The 11,493-nt window shown below is 41.3% G+C and overlaps 1 protein-coding gene across 1 annotated transcript; it reads left to right on the top strand.

Moving 5' to 3' along the window:
- The first annotated feature begins 5 nt into the window (after positions 1 to 5).
- SNAP29 (synaptosome associated protein 29) lies at positions 6 to 8,477 on the top strand. The gene is made up of 5 exons (XM_071445439.1): positions 6 to 405; positions 1,802 to 1,998; positions 2,253 to 2,338; positions 3,296 to 3,400; positions 4,446 to 8,477. Exons 1-5 carry the CDS (start codon positions 196 to 198, stop codon positions 4,601 to 4,603), a joined length of 756 nt encoding a protein of 251 aa, XP_071301540.1. The 5' UTR covers positions 6 to 195; the 3' UTR covers positions 4,604 to 8,477.
- Positions 8,478 to 11,493: the final 3,016 nt, after the last annotated feature.

The raw sequence follows: 11,493 nt of genomic DNA on the forward strand, positions 1-11,493 counted from the left end.
CAGCCGCCTGTCCACCAGCGGCGCTGCGGCGCGCTCACCCCGCCCCGCGGGGGGGAGGCGCTCGGTGGCTGCGCCCAGCGCTTCCGCCCGGCGCTCAGTGCCGTAGGCGGAAGCAGTGGAGCGGCCGTGGCCCGAGGTGGGGGCTCGGGGGTTCCGTGAGAACTCCCCGCGGACACTCTCGCGGTCGGCGGCGCCATGTCGGCGCTCCCGAGGAGCTACAACCCGTTCGCGGAGGACGAGGAGGAGGATGTGGCGCCGGCGGGTCCCGGCGGGGCGGGCGGCGCGGAGCGGCAGCGGTACCTGCAGCAGGAGGTGCTGCGCCGCACCGCCGCCACCGCCGACAGCACCACCCGCTCCCTGTCGCTGCTCTACGAGTCCGAGCGCATCGGCGTGGCCACCTCCGAGGTGGGTCGGGCCAGGAGCGGCCGCGGGGCCCGAGCGCTGCCCCTGCGCTCCCCCCTCCGGGAGGGGAGTCTTGTTCTCCCTGTCCCCCGGACAGATTCCTGAAATGCCTCTTTACTCGGGGTTTTCCAGCCAACCCGTCCCTGTGTTTTCTTGGGTTTTGAGGGAAAAATCCCGGTTACAGCTTGTGTGTCTGGGCGGTGCTGAGGCTGGGGCTCGGCTGTGTTTTCAGCTGCTTTCAGCAGTTCTTACTGATTTTTAGCTGACAAAAAGTTTTTAGCAGTTCTCTTGGGTAGATGAAGGGCCTTCCCTGTTAGTTGTTTGTGATGTGCTTCAGTTCACCCTGATTAATCATTTCCTTCATTCCTCGGGCCCTGTTTCAGCACTTTGTGCTCGGGCTCAGCTCCTGTCCATTGTGTCACCTGCTATAATGGGATGTTCCTTGGGTGATGTGGTTGCCTAAATTAACCCCAGAGCATCCCCAAGCTGCAGCCAGTCCTTATCCTCAGAGGGCTCTTGGTGGGACTTCTGTGAACTTTCAGACTCGTGATTTGTTTGCCCAGGAAATCGCAAATGAGGAATCAAGAATTCAGGCTTGACACAGGGCCTGTGGTAAAACTTGAAGTCTGTGTGTTTGTGCTTTATTGAGAGGGGGAAAAAGAGAATATTCAACTAAAATTTTCCAGACTTCAGCAAGAATATGAACACAAGTTCTTTGTTTTGCACTGCTGGTAGCTGCAGGCAACTTTCCTGCCAGCATTAATCTTTGGATTACTTTGGAATAGCGCTTGTGCTGCTGAATTAGAAAATAATGTACTTCTATACAGGAAAATTCCTAAATCCTACACTGCTCAAATTAACTAAAATATTCCAGTCTGAAGAAATTCTGTTTGAGTTTATTTCCTTTGCTTATTCTATTTCTAAATTATCAGAAACATCCTAGTAAGGTGAAAATAGAATCCTTTCCCAGTTAAGGTGCCATTCATAACTAGAAATTTTCCTGCTTGCTCATTCCCCTGCCATAAACCTGTGTATTTCCACCACATCACCCATCTGGTGGTCAGCCATAGATGAAAATATCAGCTTGACAAAAGACTAGTACAGAAAACTCCTGGATTGTTTGTGGTAGGTGCCAGGAACCCAGCATGTCACAGGGATGAGGATTTTACAGCTGCTTAATGCAGTGCCTGACAAGCAACTGTTGATTGAAATCCCTGGAGGAAGGGGAGCGAGGGAAAAAGCTGTTTGCCCTCAGAAATAATCGGCACAGATGAAGGAACGCTGTTATTTTCCTTCAGAGTGTCCCCTTTAGTGTTAATTGTTTGGTGTCTCAGTTTATCCTGGCTCTATGGTCTGTTCTCTCTGTCAATGTCAAATCTGTTTCTGTCAATGCCCTCAGGAGCTCGTCCGGCAGGGAGAGGCTCTGAAGCGCACGGAGCAGATGGTGGATAAAATGGACCAGGACTTGAAAACGAGTCAAAGGCACATCAACAGCATCAAGAGTGTCTGGGGGGGCTTGGTAAACTACTTCAAAGCCAAACCACCAGAGAGCAAGCCAGAGCAGAATGGAGCCCCTGAATATTATGCTAACAGCAGGTAAGTGACATAAACTTTTTATCTGGGACTTGTCTCCCTTAGCATCTCTGAAATGTCACCAGAAAATCAGAAAATAAAACATCTGTTGGTTCTTTCAAACTCCTGTAAACTCCTGACAAATCTCCTGGAGATTTGTATCCCAGCCTTCATGCTTTGAATTCTAGGGAATTATTTTCATTGTTTCCTGAGGTGATCTAGCTGCCTTTTTTCTTTATGCCAAGGTCAATAGTAAGGCTTTTTTTTTTTTTTAACAGGTTAAAAGAAGCAATGATGTCTAGTAAAGAACAAGAGTCAAAATACCAGGAAAGCCATCCAAATTTAAGGAAGCTAGATAATTCAGGTTTGTTGTTAACTTTATTTTGCACTGAATATACCTGTCATCTATGTGGGGCAAACTTGGAGAGTGATGAAGACAGAGACCCTTCAGCCTGCCCAGATGCTGATTTACCTTGCTGCCTAACATCTGGAGATTGTATCCCAGCCTTCATGCTTTGAATTCTAGGGAATTGTTTCCATTCAAATCTTTATCTCCAAAGTGAAGATGTTATACGTGCTAGAGGCTAAAAGCACCCAGTGCTTATATTTGCAGAGAATGCACAGGTTGTCCAGACGGGGTTTCCCTAAGTTTGCCAAAATGTTGCACGCTCAGAGGTTCTCCTTTTAACCATTATTTATCATAGTTTTCAAATACTTTGTCATTGTTATTTCAGACATGGATTCTAACCCTTCATACAGAAGCTATTTCTTGATTCTCAGAGGGTGGTGTATGGAGTTTGGCCTCATTCCTCCTCCTCTTAATCTGTTAACTTCTGTGAGGGCTTTTCCCAACCAAATAACTGTTTCTTTATCAAGTGAGCCTGGGTTATTTCACGCAGTAAGAGTGGGAAAGCAGCAGGATATCGATGATGATGATGATGATGTGTGAGTAAGGGAATGGAGGCTTCCAGTCCGTGCAGTGCCGAGCTCTGTCCAGCAGAGGGCAGAGCGGCTCCGGCCGCCTCAGCCCTTGGTGCCGGTGACCGTCCCAGCCCTCGGTCCCGCCCTGGTGGGCGCAGGGGGCTCGGTTTGCTTTTCTCTCCCAACTCTCTGCCAGAACTACAAGTGGCAACCCAAAAGAGAATAATTGTAGCTTAAGTGTTCATTTTGAGCTGGCCTATAGACAGCTGGTACTCTGGTTGTGTGATTACCTGGTAGCTGTGTGCAAACTAATTTTTAACAGCCTTGCTAAAACTTCAAAACCTCTTCTCACATGCTTTTTTTTCATTATATAATATTCTGTACTCTATACTTATAACAGACAATGACTTCAACAGAGCAGATTTAGTTTCTTCAGTGCAAAGTGATGCCTACCCAAAGAACCAACAACTGCGAGCTTACCACCAGAAAATTGATACCAACTTAGGTGAGTGAGGAAACTGAAGCTGTTTGGTGTCATACAACTGGGAATTTTTGATTCCTAAGCTAGATAGAATTATTGAGTGATATATTGCCCACACTTTTTTGTTTAGTTAATGTGTAAAATTTGATGATAATTAAAAAATCATTTGCTTGTATTAGCATTTCAAAACTATATACGTGGTTCATCAGTTTAGACCCAAATAATTTAAAGCAACGCACAGCTCTTGAAGTACATGTTTTGTTAAAAGTTGCTAAGAACTGAAAGACACTAAATATTAAATTTGTGGATTTGCTGCATTTCTTTTATTACTTCTCAAAACCATCCAACTGAGTTTGCCTTCCTTTGTTGTGTAGCATGTAGAAAAAGTGCCTGTTTGCTTACATGTGTCACTGTGTAGCTGACCCAGAAAGAAGAGGTTGGGGAAAAATCAGAAAGGAATAAATCAAAGAGAAATAATTGGTCATAAGAGCTAGTGGAAGCCCATTTTTTCTGTTCACAAGCTGTGGCAAACTTACTAACTTCAAGAAGCATTTATACCAATCAATCATACAATGAAATTCTCACCTTTTGGTCGCTTAGAAAATCTAGAAATGGAAGTTTTTAATCTGTAATAGATAACTGCTTAAATCTTCAGTGCACTGGTCTCATCTCTGCATGAATTTTAAAGAAAAACAATTGAGGTGGTGAGCATACTGTGTATGCTGAGCAGAGAATATATGGACCAAATTTTTTAAGAGATACCCTGTAATGTAGTTTTTACCTTTTTAAAAAAATGTATCTCTTGTGATAAAGATCCAGTTTGGTGTTAAGCATTTGCTTAACAGCAAATGTAAGATTAAAAAAGGAGGAAGTGACCATTTCTGGTAGTAACAGTAAACTATGAACATACCAGTGCTTCCTCTATTTCAGGGAAACACTCACACTTGAGGAATTGTATCTAACGTTTTCTAACCCAGGCTTTTGGAGAAGAAGGAATCCTGATAGTGTCCATGTAGATCATCTGTGTTTCAGCACTTTGATTCCTGATGGTCCCTCTCTACCCTGACAGATGAGATGTCTTCTGGGCTGAGTCGCCTGAAAAGCCTTGCTCTTGGCCTGCAGACGGAGATAGAAGAGCAGGATGATATGTTGGATCGGCTCACAAAGAAAGTAGAGACGCTGGATGTCAACATTAAAAACACTGATAGGAAAGTCCGACAGCTTTAAAGGATTTTTAGAATTTCTTTTGTTCAGTGTTGGTTCATCCTGAATGCCTCATCTCAACCGATCTCTTAAAAAAATCTTGGGCGGTATCTGTTTCTCTCTTTTTTCTGCTCTGTTCCTGGTTCTTTTGTCATTAAAATTACATAGCCTTAAGTCAGCACAATATTTTACATTTCCTCTTAGTCTATATGGGAAAAGTGCGTGTGGAGTGGCATCCCCCAGCACTGGGTCAGGTGCCCCCTCAGTTGTGTAACCACGTTGTGTGCGTGGAGGGATTCACACTCCACAGAGCTGCAGTGTCCTTAGCTGGGAGTGTGATGAGAAAAGGAACTGCATTTTTGCCTCTGTTTTGGGCAGGGGGCAGGGGGAACAGAAAGTGCTGCTTTGTTCAGAAGAAATGTTGCTAATTCTGTTTACCTACGGATATGTTAAATTCAGAAAAAATGCTGATTTCCAGCTGTAAAAATATTTTTAAGTGACTGTTCTGCAGCATTTCTGGGGCTTAAGGAATGAACTGTTCTGTGGAAGTTGTAAAATACCAAGGGTGTCATGCAGTAATGGTAATATCCTGTGTGTGTTCCCTTTCTTAAGATGATTTTGCCCAAATGGTGCATCCACTGATTGTGGTTTTTATGTTTGGGTAACTAAATACTTTTGCTATTACAGTCTTGTCAGTAAAGATCTCTAAGGGTATCTTCTGGTCTGCAAGAAATGTTCATTGACAGTGACCCAAAATGTTTGGGTAACAAAATCAGGACTTAAATGTGTGTGCTCCTAAAGATTCTTTTGCAGAAATGGTCACCATCTGTTTTTAATTTTCTGCTCTTTCTCACCTTATTCATTTAGGTGGTTATTTGAAAAATCAGCTTCCATTTTAGAAATGGAGAGTTGATCTGATAGCACAAGCAGATTGTAGAAGACTGTTCTTTACATTTATTTCAGATGTGATTAAAGCTAGAGCAGATGCTGGGCTTAGCTAATTAATGTGACTGTGAAGAAACTCCACTATGGTTCACATTGGCTCAGCAGGTATGAATAATTCCTGCAAATGAAGAAAAACCCAAAACCATTTTTGAGTCTTCCAGATAGAATTTGGGCTTTCACTTTGTTTTGTTCTTTTGTAAGGGTCACTGTAGAACAAAATCACAATTCTGCTCCAGCCTGAAGACATGACAGTGAGAACTTGCTGTCTGTCTTGAAAACAAGCAAGGAACTCCTGTTTGGAGAGGCCAAGGGACCTGTGTCAGTATTGGAACATCACAGGTGACAGTGTGTGGCTAGGAAGAGATTGTTTCTTCTTTTGAACTAGTGCCATATTGCCTTATGAATTAAAGAAAGACTTTGGTGTTCAGGGCTGTCAAGCTTGTCCCCCTCACAATGTCACATTCACACCCCACTCATTCCTTTTTCGAGGGATGTGTTTCCTTGAGCTCACTTGCCATAAGGTGCATCCAATTGTTAAGGAGATAAGAGAAACTGAGCCTTTCTTGTTTTACTGTGTCTCCAGAAAGTTCACTCGTAGAAAAATAAATCACTAAAAAAGCTACACTTATTGGGCATAGTATTATGGAAAAAATACTATTTCTGGCATACAGGCAGGGTTGAGTTGTGAATTAGATTTAAGGTGAGCCTCTGTTCCCTTTGTTACTGATGGGATTGATTTCAGTCCCCCCCATAAAACATCTCTTTTGGAGGGTCATAAAACTTCAAGAGCAATTGAGTACCTTTAATTGCTTTTTAATTTTTCAGTTTGTATCATTTATGCACATAAATAATTATAAATAGCCTATTAATATTAATATATCATTTTACTATTTGGGTTTATACCATGATTAATTATCTTACTCTCTTAGAATATTTATTAATTATATAATTTGATGTCTCAAGATAGCTGATACATTTATTTTGTAAATTATATAGTTGCTAGTGTTCATATGTTAAGTACCTCAGTGAAGGAAGATCAAAATTTTGATTATACCTGGTTTAGTATCTTGTTTGTTTAATTACCACTCCTTTTAGTGTGAAATCTGCCTTCACCTGTAAGCAACTGGGTCACAACTCAGTGTTTGCTCTGATAACAAGGGTGGACACTGAGTGAGACTTTCTTGACTAAGTTATGGCATATGAAGGAAAAATGTCACTGAAGGATCTGGTTGTGTTATGTGTGGTAAGAAATCTGAACCTTGAATCCAAGCAAAAATCTTTGATTTAAGGGTGAACTGTGCTGCCTTTCTGATGTAAGCTATTCCATTTTTAGTCTAAATGACTTCACAGAATTAACTCAAGGTTTTGAGCAAACGTTTGGTTGTATTGGCTTTATGAAATAACCAATGCATCCTGGATATCTTTGATGCCTTTAAAAACACAGGCAGGGAAGGGAAATAAAAAATAAATCCCTGTTTGTGCTTTGAGAATGCCCTGATCCAAGCAGAGCAGAAACCCAGGATCTCAGCCATGTGGAATCTATTCAGAGGTCTAACTCCTCCTAACAATCCCATCCACTGCCTCAGTAATGTATGCCTGCCTTTCCTTAGGTTTTCTTGCTCTGTTGATTATTTTGGTTTGGTTTTAATGGCCTTGTTTTAAAGGATCATTTCCCACACTGGGTTTTTTTTTCAGGGGAAAAAATGGTGCATGGATATAAAAGAATTTCTGCTACAAACTGAATTGCTTGTCTCTGCTTTCATATTGATTTTTGCTGATAACAAACTTTAGTCCAACTGACATGAGGAGACACCACTATTTTATAATAGTGATGATGTTTTTTATCTCTTGGAATAATTTTCCATCCTACAGGAAAAGGAAAATAACCACATGATTTTTGTTTTTCCAGGAAATGCCATTTTGCATGTATAGTGAAGGATTTACTTCAGTAGCTTTTCTCACCGTTTCCTCAGATGGACTTTTATTTCTTCTTGGATACTGTTGAAAAACTTAAACTGTGTAGAGTCCAGGACTTTCAGAAGTTTTATTTGCACTCATGTGCTAATTTTTGATAAAATAAATTATTTTGCCTGCATATTCATGTTGGCATATAAGCTGGTGTTCTTGCAGCAAAATAGCTCTGGTTAATTTTATTGGCTTGGGTAGAACTTTAATAAGGTCAGAAGAAGATGTCAGAAAAAGAAAACATTTTAAGTATTCTTTATAAAAAGCAAATTTCCAGTTTCTCAAAAAGTTTGCTAATTAATTTGGAAGAGATCTTAAACACTGGGAAGTAGCATATGCCCTTCATAACTCGGATATAAAATTCTAAAAGCAGCAAGGAAAAAGAATGGGAATAACCAGTATCTGATGACTAGACTCCTAGGTGTATTTGATTTTTAAATTTCCTGAGCACTGAATTAAATCTTGTAACAAATGATATGTAGCTGAATTTTAGACTGTACTACACAGATTTTTTTGCTGTGCTGAGCTGTATGGCCCCTACTGAAATCATTGGGACATGATGATGTCGGGGGTTCTTCCAATGTGTGAAATTCACCTGAAATATTTTGCTGCCTAGTAGTTCTTGTGAAGTGATGTCATTTGTTAAATGGTGAAATAGAAAATACTTTCCAACCAGTCTGCCTTCTGAACAAACATTTTTGTAGGCATTTTTACAAGCATAACATCATATGGAGGATATGTGTTAATTTTTACTTTGAAACACATAGGACTTAATTTTCAAATCACAGGTAGTGATTATTTGTGTCTATGGCTTTTTTAAATAGAACTTTAATTCTGTGCCACCCAGGTATAACACTTTTTGTACAAGTCAAATTGCATTATCTTTTATTTAAATGCTAAACTGGACTGTAGTTCAGCAGTTGAAGAGATTGAATGCAATGAGTATTGAATGGCAAGACAGTCAATAAAGGTGCTTATTGTTCATGAAGAGTCGTTGCATTTATTCCCCAAATTTTTTTTATTACAACTTCATTGATGCTCTTCCCCCTTAATATCTGTTAAAACACAGGACCTACTCTGTTAAATTTGTACCAGCATGGACATAATTTTGCAGCTGGTGGGTTTTGTTTTCTGAGAACAAAAGAGGGCATGACATTTCTATGTTATTTGTAAACAAGCATTTATTTTTGCAAAAGAATTTATTTGTGATGATAAAATAATTCCAGATGTTGCTTAAAAAGTAACCTTGCCACAGTATTTGGTATTATCAGGAATATCAATAACTGGATGTATGCATGAACATGGGACAGGTGAAACAGGAGTAAGGCAAAAAAAGATACAAACCTTTTTGAAAACTTTCTTGTGGTATTTGTGTGGTCCCAAATTTGGTGATGGTAGAAAACTTGTGAATGTCTTGATCTTCAGGTAGGTTCTTACTCGGATGTGAAGGGAGGAACTTGGCTTCTGAATTTTTTTGCAGTAGAGATTAGTTGTACCAGTACTATTTCAGTACCATACCAGTTCTATTTTCAGAAGTCCATATAAGTTGTGGTCCTGCTCATCCATCTGATCTTTCGTCACTGACTTTGGAAAGTTATTTTCCTTAAGCCATATCCCTCATCAATTTTCCATGCCACCCAAGCAATACATTCATTACTGAAACTTGTGTGATTTAATAATTTCCTGGCACAATAATTCCAAAACATGTGGGAGGAAAAATGGAGAAAGATTTTTCCATCTCCAGGTATTTATTTTACTGCATGAATCCTCTCTCTTGACCCTTTTGAATGGCTTTCTTTGAGCTGGATTTCAGGTGCTTGTTGAGCACTTGTCTGAGAAAGCCTTTCATCCTTGCAGCCAAAGCTGGAGGGAGGGAAGCTCATTCAGAGGAATCCCATGTACCCAACTGCTGTAGCATTTCCAGCTTTGGATTCCTGGAGCTGTTTTCTTTTCCAATCCCCATAAGCTAAACAAACACCTTTTTTTTAATCACCTGCTTTACTAATCAGTGTTTGAAATGCAATATTGAGGCCTTACTCTCCACTCAAGCCAGCTGTGCTGGGTTTACAGTGGCAGCCTGCCAGGAGCCCGAGGGCTTCACCTGTGCCCAAGTGAGGCAGGGTGAAGAGCACAACCACAGCAGCTCTTCTGTGGGACACAGCCCCCCCTTGCTGGTTTCCACGTGTTACTGGACACCATCAGCTACTGGCAATGACAGAGCAGTGGGGTCTGGCTGCATTAAACAGCAAGACACTGGAGCCTTAAATTAAGAATGTACTGATTTAGGAAATAGGTGTGTATTTATGTTGAGCACCACATTAAAACCATTAAGGTTCCTTGTATCTTTGCAGTTGGGCACATGCAGATGTACTACTGAGTCAGCCTGGCTGTGCTAAGGACCCCAGGAGCTCTCCAGGGAATGTCTCTGCTTCCCCACGTGTCTCAAGTGTCAGGGTTATGGAGCTGATTCCTGTGAGAACAATTTTCGTTTGTTATTTGAGAGAATCATTAATTCCAACATACCCTTCCCTGGAGTAGTGATAAATAAAGGCATTAGATAACATTTCAAGATACATTTGTAAAGCCTCTACCACCTTTTTTTGTACCTGCCTGAAAGTATAAAATGAGAAATCAAGAGAAGGAAGAGAACTTCTGCTGAGTCTCAGATGCTCTGTTGCCCAATTGCTCAGTCAGCTGTAGGCCATGTAGTACAACATAATGCAGTTTTATTTTAACTCTCATCAACTGCTCTGCTGTTTTAGTACCTCTGTAGTACGGAATGACTGGAAGATTGCCAAGTAAGGGGAAGTCTGTGTGTGAACAGCCGGGAGGGATAATACATAAATCTGCTGGAAAGAGGCAATTAAAGGCAGCATTGAGATAGAATGAAAAATAGACAATATTGAGCCTCATCAGAAATAGCAACATAAACAGCAGCTACTGTACTGTGAAGTGACCTTTGCTGTAAATAACTGCATTTTACAGAAACCAGATGGATTATGAAGTCTGTGAGCAGACTTACAGAAAGCAGTTTGGTCTTCAGGAACACATCCACATTGATGTTTGGCATGTGCTCCTGGCCCAAAGGGACAAGAGGTGGCTTCTTCCTGCTGTTGTATCTACAGAGTCCAGGGGGGAGCTGCAAAGCTGGATTACATGCAAGCCAAGTAGAGCTGAAAATAATTCTGCATGTCATATGTAACTATGAATGGAGATGACAGAGGAAGTGATATCTGAGATCAGCAGTGTCATAGATGCTGCCTTGTTGTTTTGTAAGCCAGCAGCTGAGGAGGTAACACACTTGTGAAAAGGTCTAACACACAGGTCTCTGGTTAGGCAGGACCTCAGAAAGCTCTGCCTAACCAGACCTTGCCCAGAGCTGACCATGACCTTTGGCATCGTCAGCACATCCAACCACATCATTTTTTAACATGAGTGGGTGGACTGGGAAAGGACAGACCATTCCAAAATGTTTATGTCACAAATGAAAGTGGACTCAGGCTGTGTTTTAATCCTATGGCCTAGATTTGACTACCCTTGTTCTAGAATTGATCAAAAAGCTCAAGACTTCCCTGTATTCTACTATGTATTCTGCCATTTTGCTGCCTTTATGAAGGAGTAAGACCAGTCACAGCCCAGACATAGCAAATCAAGCTCCTGTTTGCAGACACAGACTTGGCAATATGCATTAACTGAACATAGTTCTTGCATCAGGCAACATATCATGTGCTGTCTCAGTCACATTCTGAGCTAGGAGAGAAATATGCACATATTTAAAGATCTTTGGGGCCCGTGAAAGTGCTTATTTCTTAACACTAAACATGTTTCTTTCAATTCTTTAGTTTGCCTCTTCCAGCATGACCAAAGAAACAGAAGAAGAGCTGCTTGTTATTAACATGTTTCAGTCCTCATTATATGGGTAGAAACATACAAAGATTACCCACTTTTGGTGTGCTGTAGCTCCAGCCTTACTCCATCTAGAATTTAAGCACTGCACTCTGGTT

Source organism: Agelaius tricolor, unplaced genomic scaffold, assembly GCF_023055355.1.
Source record: "Agelaius tricolor isolate 1412-34295 unplaced genomic scaffold, bAgeTri1.0.p SCAF_20, whole genome shotgun sequence".
Classification (NCBI taxonomy): Eukaryota; Metazoa; Chordata; class Aves; order Passeriformes; family Icteridae; genus Agelaius; species Agelaius tricolor.

Excerpts from the sequence above, each read along its gene's own strand:
- SNAP29 (XM_071445439.1), top strand. The coding sequence starts at position 196 with ATGTCGGCGCTCCCGAGGAGCTACAACCCGTTCGCGGAGGACGAGGAG. Across the intron at positions 1,999-2,252 it reads GAATATTATGCTAACAGCAG|GTTAAAAGAAGCAATGATGT; the intron begins GTAAGTGACATA and ends TTTTTTTAACAG. Across the intron at positions 3,401-4,445 it reads GAAAATTGATACCAACTTAG|ATGAGATGTCTTCTGGGCTG; the intron begins GTGAGTGAGGAA and ends CTACCCTGACAG.